This window comes from Erpetoichthys calabaricus, chromosome 5 (genome assembly GCF_900747795.2).
Source record: "Erpetoichthys calabaricus chromosome 5, fErpCal1.3, whole genome shotgun sequence".
NCBI lineage: Eukaryota > Metazoa > Chordata > Cladistia > Polypteriformes > Polypteridae > Erpetoichthys > Erpetoichthys calabaricus.
This window is the reverse complement of record NC_041398.2, coordinates 127,142,667-127,158,019: the sequence shown is the minus strand read 5'-3', so window position 1 is coordinate 127,158,019 and position 15,353 is coordinate 127,142,667. Positions and strand designations below refer to the sequence as shown.

The 15,353-nt window shown below is 37.4% G+C and overlaps 1 protein-coding gene across 10 annotated transcripts in view; it reads right to left on the bottom strand.

The window, feature by feature from the left end:
• kiaa1109 (KIAA1109 ortholog) overlaps nt 1–15,353 on the bottom strand; it is a 371,922-nt gene that overhangs the window by 40,227 nt on the left and 316,342 nt on the right. For 7 of the 10 annotated variants that reach the window (XM_051928377.1, XM_051928380.1, XM_051928384.1 and 4 more), the window contains 4 exons: nt 15,005–15,252; nt 11,119–11,337; nt 3,510–3,690; nt 1,440–1,629 (listed from right to left, as the gene is read on the bottom strand). In XM_051928377.1, the coding sequence (XP_051784337.1) occupies nt 1,440–1,629; nt 3,510–3,690; nt 11,119–11,337; nt 15,005–15,252 (838 nt within the window). The remainder of the gene's footprint in view (nt 1–1,439; nt 1,630–3,509; nt 3,691–11,118; nt 11,338–15,004; nt 15,253–15,353) is intronic. The other 3 variants (XM_051928382.1, XM_051928383.1, XM_051928381.1) reach the window with 2 other exon arrangements.

Sequence of the window (15,353 nt, the reverse complement as noted above, 5' to 3'; positions counted from 1 at the left end):
CTGTGGGCAGCACAGTTATCAATTAGAAGCCGAATCATCTTTTTCTTCTTGTTCATATTGTGAGGTTTCTGAACTCTTTTGGGATTTACCCCTCCCCTCCCCCTCGAAGTGCATCCCAAAGCACGATTGCCGCGTCTGTGGAAGATTGTTTGTCTGTTCCCGGGGCAGGGCAACAGCAGGCTCACAGCGCTGCAGTGAAGTGCCACAGAAGCGAATCCTGAAAGACTGTGGGCACGCTATAAGTCCCTGTCTTACACCCCAAAACATGAGGCTGAGTCTCAGTACTTTAGCAAAACCAGCTTTATTCAGCTTGAAACAGGAACAGCACGGTTATTTATTGTAGCGGAATCTACCATTCTCTTATACACAGACACAGCAGTCAGACAGGATTGTGACCAGGTTAGTGGTCAAGTAATCCTGTTCCCTGCATTTACATTGTTCCTTATATCACCCATCGAGGTCTTTTCTGTTTGCTTCGGTGAAGAGCCACCCCAGAGCTGTGAGCCTGCTGTTGCTCTGGCAATGTATGAAAAGTCTTCCTCAGATGCGGTGATCACACTTCAGGACGCTCTTCGGCGTGTTGTCCACTTGGGGGAGGTCCCAAGAGTGTTTAGAAGCCTCACATTTTCTTGAATGAGTGGCACATTAATAGAAATGTTTCTTGAACAAGCATCACTGAACCACATAAAAAATGCAGTAGTTCGCATACGTTTGCAAACCGAGATTTTTCTTCTTTTTTTGCTTGGTCTTTCAAGAAAGTTGACAGTGTGGATGGTGAAATTCTGAATTCACTGGCAACGTCTTTTTTCTTTTTGCCGTAATCAAGAGCTGCAAAAATGTAAAGTTTTTTCCTAATATGAACTGTTACTGTTTTTTTGTGTCTGCTGTTTCTATAGGAGGGTGACAATGAGTTAAATTCCAATGGATGTTTTTCAAATGTTGATGAGCAATAAGCAAAAGATATCACTGAAAACCACAGAAAACAAAAACAGCAAAAAAAAAAAAAAAAACCCAGTATGAGGAAAGTCCGAAGAAAGAATTTAATTTTTTTTTACAATATTTCTGCGACCACAGAACTAACTGCTCTGTGGATGATTCATTCAGGCATTTCAAGGTCTTTTGTGCACTTTGTTGTAATGAAAGTATCTGCTGAATGTACTTCATTGTAACGAGATTTCTATAGACTTGTGTCATATGGGGAAAACTGTTGGGACCATAAAAATACTTCGTTGTAAAGGTATTCGTTGTAACAGAATTTTACCTGTATACCATATCAAATTGTTAAATTTATTTTCTTGATATTTATAATGGTAGTTTAAGGAGGATGTTGAATGCTTTATACTACAAAAAAAATAAAGGAAAAAGAGTAAAGTTAAAGACAGTGTAATAGTGAGTATGAAGGTTCAGTGAATGAAAACAAGCAATGGAGCTACAAATACCTGATGGTATAGGCGGGGGTGGGGGAGGAAGAAGCATATTAGTCTTGCTTTGATTTGCTACAGCAGCAAGGCCAGTGGCACTATCTTTCATACCATACAGTTTGGATTCTTTGGAGAAGGTTCTTGGAAGTGATGACCCCCTGGAAGCATTTGGTGATTCTGTCTTGAGAGTCTTTGAATTATAGTGCAACTATGGTGTACAATAAAGAGAAAACAAAATGTATTAATTGAGATGCACTGATGTACCATCTAAGACTCCGTCTAATCACTTCTTTGCCCCCACTACTTTTGTGCCAGGAGACAGCGGCATTCATTCTCAACTGCAATAAATAGATGTAACTGGGAAAAGGAAACAAAGAAAAATACAAAATTCTGACAAAATAATTAGTCACATTATATAATTCACAGGAAAGGAATGATCACAGATATTCGTATGCTGAATATGATTTCTGTTCCAAAAGAAACAACTTCACCTGGAAAACAGAACATGGAAAATTTCTTTATGCAACATCATCACTTTCGAATGCAAGACTGGTTTCACGTCACCAGAATTAGTCAATTCTAATTTACTTTATCTGTTTACTTTTTTTTTTTTTTACTCTATGCTGCATAACCAACCATTTAGAAACAGTAATTTCTCTATTAAAGTGGTATTTTTACAATTGAACTGTAGACCTCAGGTGTTACCTGTTCATTTTTTAAGGAAATAAAATTCTGTAGGCTTATTGCTCAGTGACCATAAAAATCTTAAAACACATAAAATCCCCTTAAAATGTACTTTTGTACACTAATAAAACATGCAAAAATATTTTTACATAATGAACACTGCATAAAAGAAAACATAAATCGACATACAATTCTAATAAAATGTTTATGTATATCAAACATAAGGTCTAGTCTAACATGCTTAACAGGTTTACATGTAAAAGCAACACATTTGGCTCAGAAGCTAAGAAGCCTATTGTTTATGACGCAGCGAACGCAGATTCTTCTCTATGTTTATTTTTTTATTTAAAATGAGAGCTGCTTTACTAAACACAAACTCACTCATCATCCACACTTGGACAAGGAGTATCCATTTTAATTACAGAACAAAATGAAAAGGTCTGAACTCATTCTCTTTTAATTTCTTCCAATGCCATTCCTCTCTCATCTTACACTCAGCCGTTCCTCTCCATGCACAGCACAGCTCCTCAGATTCCTTTTTCTCTGGTTATTAGCTCCACTTTCTTTAATGTAAAAGCCAATATTCCTGCTTTCACTCTCCGAAAGTTGGCTCTATGCTCACTTAACTATCATAATTCCTCACATAAAGAAGCAGTAAACGTAAATGACTTAACAGTTTAGAAAAGTAGGTTCTGAAAACATTGTTTTTTGAGATAAAATGGACAATTTACTCATCACCGATCAAGTCATTTGGGGTGAAGAATCTGCCTATCTTCATCAGCAGTCAATCAATTGGAGCATCACTAGTATTTGGTCTAATACAATATGTATTTTAACATAGTTCTACACAGAAAAGGTATTACCATCAGAAGGTTCTTTACAAAATGCTTTTGAAGGGAACAGTTTTCCTTGTTTCTAGTAACAATGGAAAATTGGAGAACTTAAGTGAACTATATAGCTTGTAATCATTACTCTTGAAAGCTTAAGTAGTATGTAACAGTATTCAGCTATTTTAACATTGTTTAGCAAACTAAGTAATTTCTCTCACTTTTGAGTTATTTCATTTATCTTGTGTATAATGCTTGCAATGAATGTCCTTATCACTACTTTGGTTGTAATTCTTATGTTATGACCTTTCGCAATATAAAAGGATTTAGAAAATAAAACTGAACACTTACAAATACATTTCTGTTTAAATGATGAGCAGAAGTAGCAGTATTATACTGTGTCAGGATGTTATATCATCACTGAATATATCATACAATAGTGAGAAAAAACAGAAAATAATTTTAAAAATTAATTGGGTGATTTTCCTTGTATTTTCACCACCTCAAACAAAGACAAAGGCCCTCAAGACTCATTTTGTATATTAATTAAAGTGTTATTTTCTTGACTGACACCTACTTTAACATCGACTCCAGGAATATAAAACACTGTAGTTTCAAAGTCACTGGACTTTGTCTGTAGAGTTGATGGTACTTTCTTTCCAGCCAATAAATGAGTAGTTGAGGTATAGGCGGGCTGCAGTTTCTTCTTTTTTGGTGGGGACTCCTGGTCCAAACTTCTTGAGCTACGATCATAGCTTCTACATGTGAAAAACAAAAATATAAATTGTTACACCAAGGCTCAACACAAAATATATTGGAATTCATTTAGTTTAAGAATAAAAGACAAGAACTATTGGACAATGTGTAAGAAGATAAAGAGTACATAAAAACACTTTTCTGCTTCCTATTAAAAATGCTATATATATATATATATTAATTTTGTAAAATAAAATCTTCTCTTCAGAAGAATAGGAACATTTAGGCAAAAAATACTCTTTTGATGATTTGTAATCTATGAACGATTATAAAAAAAAAAGATTTTTATTCCTGGACATTTTTATATTTTGTGTGTTAGAAAATTTAATCATAATGTAATTAATATTTTTTGGCATTAATCACAATATAGAAAGCTTAGACTTTGCCAAAATAAAACAAAACAATTATTTTCTAAATTGATTAGAAATGGGCGCTCATTGCCTTTCTTGAGTCAAACATTTCCAGTGTTATTTAGTCACTGTTGTGATGTAAGATTTTGCATATAACTTGATAAATACTTTGTATGTCTTTATTTGTAATTTAGGCAAAGCAATGTAATATTAGTGAGAAGCATTCATGTTTACAACCCAAGGAATGGGTCTCTTTGAATTTGACGACAGGATTTGGGGGATGTACCTTGAACCAGTTTGCTGAGTGTTTCTCTGCTAAAGTCTTTCAACCCCCGCAAGAAAGCCAGGTTACATTAACATATGGTTTGGGGTCAGGTGTTAAGATATTCTATTTTCCCCCATTGGTCTGAAGTATGGCTGTTTGGAATTGGCTTGGATCAGAAGCTTTTAAGTACCATGATGTCCTATTGGCTCTAGGGGTTGGACAGAACATCTTTAAATTTACTTGCTCAACCACATTCTCTCTCTCTCTTACTAACCTCTGATCATAAAGAAGCATATCTCTCTTACTAACATCTGATGAAGACCAAGCTGATGAACTGAAAGGACAACACAATGGAGACCACAGCTCGGTAGCCATTCTGAAGAAAGCTGAGCAACAATGATGCCTTAACTAGAGACATTTTAAATAACTAACAAGTCTGTGTGCCGCCTGAAACTACACATCACAATTTAATTAGGTTGTATGGTTGCCAATATTCAAATGTACTTTGCATATTGTTATTATTTATGAATATTACCAATAATACATTGTTTAAATTGTAATTTAACTCCTGCTTGTCGTTTACTATACCTAATTGCCTGAGGTTATAGATACAGAAGGAAAGGTGGGGATGAATTATATACTATAATACCTTATAAACAGTGGTAAATCTGTGAGATTAGGCATTCTGGCAAAGGCTACTTATTAATAATATAATAGGGGAAAGTAGAGCAATATTTATTACTCTACCAAGACAAAACAGTCACTATCTTTAGATTGAATGTAAGGAGTCATTGACCTCCTGGAAGATGAATCTACTCTCAAGCCCAAGTTTTTGTGGTGGGTAGAAATTGTTTTTTTTTTTTTTTTAAATACAAAATAACTAAACATGTTTCTATCAGGTGTGAACCAGTTATTGTTCCCTTGGTGAATTCATTCCAAATATATGTATGATAACCCAACTGAGCATTTCAGTTAATTCTAAACTGACATACTGGTGAGGGGACGCTGGCGCACGCATGTTGTTGCCGCTCCTCCCTGTAAACAACACTTCTCGCAAAATTCGCCTAATTCTACACTTTCTTACGTTTGTTTTATTTCTTTTATTGTACGTATAGTTCGTGGATACAGCTGACTCGAATTGTATGGATTTGGCTTATATTTACAGATTTTATGGACTCTACTTTGACTGGGAATAGCTGAGTCTGTGGATCACGGGACGAGAACCTTCAAGCATTTCTTTGTGCCTGGCAACCTAGGACCTCGGGATGATCTGTCTCCGTGATTATATTTAATTCGCTTTGCTGATCTGCTCCCGTTTCATCTTATAGTACTATACGACTGGGAACTGATCTGATGTTCTTATTAACCTGGCTTTTGGCTCCGGGGCGATCACGCCTGAAATTACCAAGCGTTACATTTTGTGACTGTGTATTGGAACCTCCAACTCCTGCTACCTCCTCTTGCTATGCTTTCTGCTGATTGCTATGGCTGCTCACCTACGCTACCACTCCCGCCTGTCCTACCGGTTCCACTCTGCTGTGCTGCTTCTCCATTGCTATTCAGATAAGTATTACTCAGCATCATGCTAAAATACTCTCATGACAAACTCCTTCTTATTAAACAGTTTGTCCGGAGCAAATGGTCTGACTGCAACATCCTAAAGGACGCCGGTATTTTGCAGCGCCCGAAATATATACATCGCGGGTCAGGTCGCCGCCACCGCCGGGCTGCGAATGAAAAGACCACCGGCAGCATTTGCTCAGGAATACGCCGTCCTTCTCATGACCCTGGAAATAGAATTGTCAGTGTGCCAAATTTGCATTATGTGGGAATAAACCCTGATTGCGGCTCTGTGCAGAAAGAAGCCTCATTATGTAATATTGCACTGTTTAACTCGAGGTCTCTTAATGGCAAAGCATTGGTGTTGTCAGAACTCATCACTGACACCAAACTTGATATTCTGTGTCTAACAGAGACTTGGCAAAAACCAAACGAATTTGCGTCTCTCACAGAGGCGACTCCAATTGGTTTCACTTTCCACTCAGAGCCTCGCAGCTCAAGACATGGCGGCGGGCTGGCAGTAATTATCAGAGAAGACTTAAACTCACTCATTGTTCTTTATCGTCCCCCAAAATACAATGCATCCTTCTTATCCGATCTGATTGAACTTTTGACCCACCTAAGCTCTTACTCTCAGAGAATTATCCTTCTTGGTGATTTCAACATCCATATTGACACCCCCACATCTAAACTGAGAAATGAATTCCTGTCCTTACTGGACTGTTTTGACTTGACACAACATGTTGATTTTCCAACCCATTGTGGCGGTCATATATTGAACCTGATCTGCACTTCTGGACTATCTGTTGCCAACATTTACAGCACTGATTTGGGACTCTCTGACCATAAAGCAGAATTTTTCACTGTCTCATTACCTCTCCCACCTCTTACCTGTAAACGACAAATTTCTTACAGAAACCTTAAAAATATCTGTCCCTCTATCCTTTCTGGATCCATTTCTGATCTTTTACTGTCTGCACCTATTCCATCAACACTAGATAGTTTTGTTCACCACTATAACACAGCCCTTCACTCAGCATTAGATAAAACAGCTCCTTTAAAACATAAGGAGGTTTCCTTTAAACGTTCAGCTCCTTGGTATAACTCAGAATTGCGATCTATGAAAGCAGCTGGCCGACGCCTTGAGAGAATGTCACGTAAGACTGGCCTCACCGTGCACATCCAGGCTTTCTCTGACCACCAAAGAGCTTACAGAGAAGCACTAACTTCTGCCAAGAACACCCATTATGGCAGAATAATAGAAAGTAGCCATGATAACCCAAGGGTTTTGTTCTCTGTAGTTAATAAACTACTCGAACCCGCATCTGGTCCAACTACCTCTTCTACTGAAGTTTGTGAGGAATTCCTCCACTTTTTCCGTAACAAAATTAAAGATCTAAATAATTCAACCAACATAAATACATCATCTGTTTATATCTCTCCCTGTTTTCCCACTCCATCCAGCTCCTTCTCTAAGTTCTCACCAGTCACATCTGCGTTTGTTAATGACCTGCTTTATAAGATGAGGCCGACTACTTGTGTACTGGACCCCATCCCCACCACACTACTTAAATCCTGCCTTCATGCCATAATCCCGACTGTTACAACAATAATAAACTCATCCCTTGACACTGGCTCTGTGCCGCTCACTTTTAAAATTGCTTCTGTAACCCCAACGTTAAAAAAGTCTGGCCTTGATGCTGACAATCTTAACAATTTCCGGCCTATTTCCCACTTACCTTTCCTGTCAAAAGTTCTTGAGCGTGTTGTAGCTTCCCAACTCACCAATTACCTAACCTCTAATAATTTGATGGAACCCTTTCAGTCTGGTTTCAGGGCGCGGCACAGCTGTGAAACTGCTCTGCTACGGGTAACCAATGATTTGCTTATGGCAGCAGACTCTGGACAAACCAGCATATTAATTCTGTTAGACCTCAGTGCAGCATTTGACACTGTCAGACATGACATCCTACTGTTCAGAATGGAGAACATGCTGGGTATCTCTGGCACTGCCCTCCAGTGGTTCAAGTCCTATCTGACTGATAGGCAAGAGTTTGTTAGTCTTGGCAACAGTAGATCCAGCTCAGCGCCAGTCACACAAGGAGTCCCTCAGGGCTCTGTCCTCGGTCCTCTGCTTTTCTGTATTTATATGCTTCCCCTTGGCCATATTATCCGTAGTTATGGATTGGGTTATCATTTTTATGCAGATGATACTCAGCTCTACTTCAATGTTAAAAGTGGAACTTCATCAGAGCTTTCTCAGCTCACAACCTGCCTTAGTGAAATTAAAACCTGGATGGAGCAGAACTCTTTAAAATTAAATTGCAATAAAACTGAACTCCTGCAAATTGGGACTAAAATGCAACTTAATAAAATGAGCTCCTTCCCAGTCCATCTTGGCAGTGATCTCATCAGACCTGCCTCTACTGTAAAAAATCTTGGTGTCATTTTTGACTCCTCCCTCACTTATTCCGCCCACATAAATCACATTAAGAAACTTTCTTACTTTCACCTCCGTAACATATCCCGTGTTCGCTCCTTCCTCTCCTTCTCTAATGCTGAGAAACTTGTCCATGCTTTTATCACATCCCGCATCGATTATTGTAATTCCCTACTGGCAGGTGCCCCTTCTAATCTTATATCACAGCTCCAGCTTATTCAAAACTCAGCTGCAAGAGTCCTTACTCGAACCAGCAGCAGCGAGCACATCACACCCATCCTGCTCCGCCTTCACTGGCTCCCTGTGTCCTACAGAATCGAATATAAAATCCTACTAATAACCTACAAAGCTTTAAATAACCTCGCGCCAAACTACATCAGTGACCTTCTCCATCACTATGTGCCTGCCCGCCCACTAAGGTCCTCTGATTCTGGTAATCTTGTTGTGCCCGTCACTAATCTACACTCCATGGGTGACAGGGCCTTCAGCTGTATAGCGCCCAGACTCTGGAATGACCTACCAAAATTAATCAGGTCAGCTGACTCCATGAATTCTTTAAAAAAACAACTCAAAACTCATCTGTTCAGGAAGGCTTTTAGCTCTACTTGACTTTATTACCTTTCTCTCAGTTTACTTCTCTGTCAAGATGCTAATGTAACCTGTATGTGTGTGTGCTAGACCATCAATTATGTTGTCTGTTTTTTTTTCAGAATTTACTGTCTTAATCTTCTTTGTTTATTTATCTGGTTTGTACAATGCTATATACTGTATATTCTGCCGTTCTTTATTTATTCTGTAAGTGCCTTGAGCATGGGAAAGGCGCTATATAAATAAAATGTATTATTATTATTATTAAATGATTTAGGCCAGTACGCCCCATTAAACTCCAATTATAATCTTTGATCCTTAGTACAGAAATACAAGGGGCAGTCAAAAAGTTCCCAGAATTGTCATATAGCGGGAGAGTGAGAGATCAGATTATGCAGACATTGTTGTGGAGGAGAGCGCAGCATTACCATTCGAGTTAGATGTGTGCATAGTCATTCTGTGCTGCGTTGCAGTTCAAACAATGTGCTGACATCAAGTTCATGTGCAAATTGGGGAAATCTGCTTTAGATATGCTAGCGGCACTGCAGCTAACATATTTCTACATAAAATGTCAATTTTCAGCAGTGACCAGTTTCCCTAATGCAATCATAGCAATTTAGTAAGCTCATATTGCAATAAGGGCATCTAGCAAGAATGAAGCTTCTTTTGAAAACCATAATCAGTAACATTTCATTAACGTAAGTCATCTGCTATTTTAATGTAGCAATGCAGCACTTCTAAATGCAAGTGTTACCATGTCAGTTCTCTGGGGACAAAGCTTGTTGACTAAGTTTCATTGCTTAGAAGTGCTTGATGCTGCGTGATGTCAGCACTCAGAAAGTTTTGGATTTTGGAGTATTTCAGATATGTGAATCTGAGATTAGGGATACTCAACCCGTAGTACGTTTCATGTAGAAGATGAAGATGGAAGTTGTGGAAACTGTAGTACCTAATGACCTAGAAACACAGCAACTGCAGTACATATAATCACTACAAGGTGTTTGTGAAAGTAGAGCACAAAACAAGTTCAATCTTCACATGTCTTACTGAAATCCTTGAGACAACAGGAATGGAGCAAAGCTGATGTATTTAGTGCTTGTAACCTTGTTAGTAGGGTAAATGGCAGTGAATATATTAGCGTAAATATTTGAAGCTATTGTTGTTACTTCATCTGAAAGTAATAACCCGCATGGTGGGTTACCCCTGACGTGAAATTTCAGAGTGTCTGTGCAATGTCACATGCACAGACATAGGTTTATAAATAAATAAATAAATAAATGAAAATAAATTTGTCAGACAGTTGTGAATTATTACATAACTGTGAGCAAAAAGGCCATGCTAGTTGCTGCCCAAACTTCATACAGTTTTCAGTCTGCAAATTTGTCAGCTCAGGATGGCAAGGAAGAGAACTACTTTAGCAAATGTAAATCACACCTTTGTATGCAATCATCACTGCTGTTATTTGTACATACTGTATATGAGAGAGCAGCCATGACTGGCGGGGCAAGAGGAGGAAACGATTGGTGCAAAACAGTGATTTGACAATTTCATAATTATGGAAATAGATACAGAGGACTGACAAAATGTATCTGGTAGTGTTTAATTATCCCTTGTATCTTCAAACATTGATACATTTTTTTTTTTATAAAATTTGGTTGTTTGTTCATTTGGCCCTGCAGGTTTTCCAATCTGCATTGAATAAGTCAATGTACCTCCAGAACCAGGCAATCAAAATAAAGAAAGAAAAGGTGCTGCATAATATTCTTTTTTTTATTGAATGACAGAAACATCAAAATTGAGTGTTGCCTGTTCACTCAAGGTGCCTTTTATTATCTAAAGGAATATTATATTTTGACCTATCAGTATTTAATTGAAAATATGCAAAAATTCAGTCAAGGAACAAATACTTTTTAATATGCTGTATATTATTTTTTTATGCAAATCAATGTGAAAGACAACAAGTCATACATACTGTATTTGGTACCACAGAACTTAAAGCTTTTGTCATTTAACATGTAAAAAAAGCCATCACTACCAAACTAAACATTTTCAGTGTCATACTTCATCTTATAAGTCAGTCTTAAACGATACTTTTAATTCAGTGGTATACTGTATTTTTGCATAAATGCATATTGTAAAATACATTAACAAAAACTGTGTGGAAAAGGAAAAATCTTTTCAGGTAACCTGAAATTGACATTTCTAATCAATGACTCTGTCACCTTACCTTCTCAGGCCTATATCATCATGTTCTTGCTGTTGAGTATTTGGATGCAGCACACATTTTCCACTATCAATCTCAACTCGAATGTCCAACTCAAAATCAATATTTCTCTCTGTAGTACTTGTATTTGTAATACTTCTGTTAGCAGGAGTACCTGGCCATCGTTCGCTGAAGAGCTGGCTTACTGCAGCAAAACCTGAAGATTTTTTACGTGAGGTCTGCCTATAAATAATTTACATATATATTTATTACATGTATACGATAAACAATATATTAGAAAGCAAAATTTAAATTAAATGCAGATTTCGTTCATGGCAAAGTAAATACATTCCGACATTTATCACTATCTGAAAACTAGAATGAGGTGCACCACATACTATAAAGTCCAAATCATTAGAACATAATTAAGAGAGGATCTTGTCTGAACCGGTCTCATTTAAACTTCCGACTTTTAGTTTGGTTTGCTATTTGCTGTTCTTATGTCTAGATCAAAGTGCACCATGAGGCCTTTAGAAAGACGGTTCTAGATGCCTATGAGTCTGAAGGACTTAAATCAATCATTCCTCTGTGTGGAAGATTATCTACAAGTGGAGTAGATTTCAAACAGCAATCCAGGAAGTTCAGTCCAAGACCAGAAAGCAAAACTCTAAAAGAAGTCTCTAAGAACCCAAGAATTTCATCATGTGATCTATAAGTTCCCCTTGCCACTGTTGATGTCAAAGTTTATCAGTCTACCATTACAAAGAGGCTGCATAAATTAGATTAGCATGGACGGTGTACCAGAAGAAAACAATTTCTGGCCAGAAAGAACATCTGGATAAGACTAAACATTATGGCCATGAACACATAGAGACCATGACTTCTGGAACAATGTGCTCTGGACAGATTAAGGCAAAGATATTTTATTTGACCACATTACTAGATGTCATGTTTAAATAAAACTAAAGACAGCATTTAACCAGAAGAACCAGATAATAACTGTGAAGCATGGTTCTGTAAATGTTATTAGTTTGGGGTTGCTTTGCTGCCTCAGGACCTGGGCAGCTCACCACCATAGGGAATCACTATGAATTTTTCATTATACCAGACCCATCTATAAGTGAATCATGCAACATGACAATGACCCTAAACATACCATTAAATCTACTAGGGAATGGCCCAAAAAAGGAAGAAACGAAAGATTCTGGAATGTCCAGGTCAACAATACCATCGGGAAGCTGGGGGATTTGAAACAGATGGTGCACACAAGACACCCCTCAAACACTGCGTAGTTGAAAGAATGCTGCAAGGAGGAGTGGGAACAACTGTCTCTCAGTTGATGTCATGAGGCTAGTAGACAGTTATAAAAAGTGCCTACTTGAGGGGGCAATGACATAATTTGTCATTGTCTTGCTTTGTTCCCGACTATGATGAAAAGAAACACAATTGAAGCGGTTAAATCTCAGTTATGCCTAGGAATGATAAAGAAAGTAATCCGTCCACCCTATGAAATATTGTTCTCTTCATTTATTGTCTTAACTGATTGTACTGTAATTAAAGTCAGCCTGACTGGCTGCTTTCACTTTACTATACATTTTTTTTTTTTTTAAAAAGACAATGCTTTTCTCTTGTAGAACTACTAAGGTGAGCTAATACTGTATCTCTTAGTAACAAATGGATGTACATTTTACAAGAAAAATAAATGTAGTCATTTGGAAAAGTAAGTAAACTCCTGAAATGTGGACATATCAAAATTTGATCTTCATTTAAACAGTATCTTTAGATAAAGACAATATAAAGGTGATGCATCTGAAAAAAAAACAATGAAGATTTGACTTTTCAGTAATTCCATTAATAATACAGTGGAACCTCGAGATACGATCACCTCTGTATACGAGAAATTCAAAATACGAGGAAAGTATGAGCGAAAATTTCTGATCTAAATGCGAGCATTGGCTCGCGTAACGAGCCAGGCTGTGGGTATAGCTCTCAGCTTAGCGAGGGGGCGTGATAGCAGTTGCGAGCCGCGATCTGCGGTGTCTGCGTTTCTCACTTAAGTGCACAGGTGGGAAACTGCCCACATCCATGATTGTTCCTGTGGCTGATGGGCTGCAGCTGCCATGTCCTCCCCGCATATATAGAGAAGCGCGAGCCGGTTAAGGGGGAGAAGAAGTAAAAGAAAAGAGAGAGAGAGAGAGCGCACGCGCGCGCGCAGGCAGGCACGCAGGAGGGCGGGCAGGAGAGCAGGCTCGCGTGTAGCTGAACAGTGAGCTGAACAGGTGAGCCAAACAGCTGAAGCAGGACGGTGTAGAGAAGGTCAGCTGCATTAAGAGTGTCTCGCCTGTTGCAGAGCCCGCAGGTGAGACGCTAACAGAGAAGAAGCACCGGGGATTGTCATCTGTTTTTTAAAGACTGCATCCTTTTGACGTTTTAACCTCGTGTTAAAGGATTGTTATTCTTGTGTATTTTAAACCTCCACTTCACAACTGTTTTAAGGATTATTTATTTAAACATTTATTGAATGCTCTACTGCACTTTGGACACCTGTTTTGATTCTTTTAATAATCAGTTATATTATTTACCAGTGTTATTTATTAAAGGTAGACTACAGTATATATAATTTATCAGTGTTATTTGTTAGGAAAATTGATTTTTATGTTAATATATTTGGGGTGCGGAACGGATTAACTGGATTTCCATTATTTTCAATGGGGAAGTTTGTTCTAGATACGAGAAATTCGCTATACAAGCTCAGTGCTTGAACGAATTAAACTCGTATCTAGAGGTTCCACTGTACATGGAAACAGATATGCTATTTCTGTCTGTGGAAAAAGAAAATATACCATTGCCTCTAATAGATGGTGTTGCCGCTTTTGGGAGAAACAACCTCAAGTAGGCATTTATCTGTGACTATACGCATGTACATGCTTTGACACCATGCCACCCAAGCCCACATTTTACTGCTCATTTAATACATAAATATAAATTAATGCCAGAATAAAAAATATAAAGGAATCATCTTACAGAAAAACTACAGGTTACCACCTTAATAAACTTTTTTTTTTCTAATTGAACTTCATTTATTTATTTATTTTTTTCAAACACTTCTCTGACTTTTACTTTCTAAATTTAGGTTCCAGTGTATAAACTGGAATAATTATAACATTCCATACTATACTATGCAGTTTTTAATTTTTAAAAATCTGTTTCAATACTTCTTATGCCATTCTGTATTATGAAGAATTCAGAAATACTAACCACAATGTGTAATTAACTTATACAAACAGAAACAGGAATTTGTCAATATTTTTTATTAAACAATATTATCCTTAAATTCTCCTGTATTTTAATTATACACTTATAAGTACATCCCCTTAAATAGTCTATAATTACTGATATCTTAGAGGAGGGGAAAAATGTATAGTACATCAAAATGCATCCTAAGGAGTGCGACGTTCTGCAATTAAAATACTCTAAACCAGAGGTGTGATGTAAATATGGTAGTTAATTTCACAAAATCATATATCATATTTGCTTCACAATTAGAAAAATGTACTAAATATATTTGTTTTGTTTTCTCAAAAGTCAAACACTTTCTTTGACTAACATCGCCCATAACTCTCCAAAGCAAACAAACTTATTGGGGATACCAGTATATTACAAATAAAAAGATCAGTTTTTTTAAAAAATAATATAAGAAACATTATTTTCTGAAACTGTTCAGAATTACATTATCACCCCAATAAATCTCCAGCTCCATGTGAAGATCATTACAGCTATTTTTTTTGTTTAAACTTTATACACAGCTATACTAAACACATAATTTTAAACAAATCTGAATGTGGAATGGACTGTTTCACCTCACTCATAGATTCATATTAATTAAGAGGAAAAAAAACACGATGCTTACGGTATCTTCCTGTAATAGTAGGATGGCTGTTTCTCTCGATCAAACTCCTCTTCCTTTTCAGATTCATCACTGGATGAAGACAAGCTGTCATCTCGCCTGCCGTCTTCAGGCTGGAAGGGAATGCTTGGTGAGAAGACAACTGGGGTGTTGGGAGAACTGAACACTGAACATGATCCTTCACTAACAGATGGAAAATGATGAAGGCCAGCATTGACTGACATAACGTCCATTTCTGTCTCCTCGGGAAACTGAGTGCCAGATAAAAGAAATTCAGAGCTTAAAGTTATTTGCCATTCTAAGTCTCTTTGAAACAAGACTGAATAAATGTATAGGTAAATAGATAGGTTCT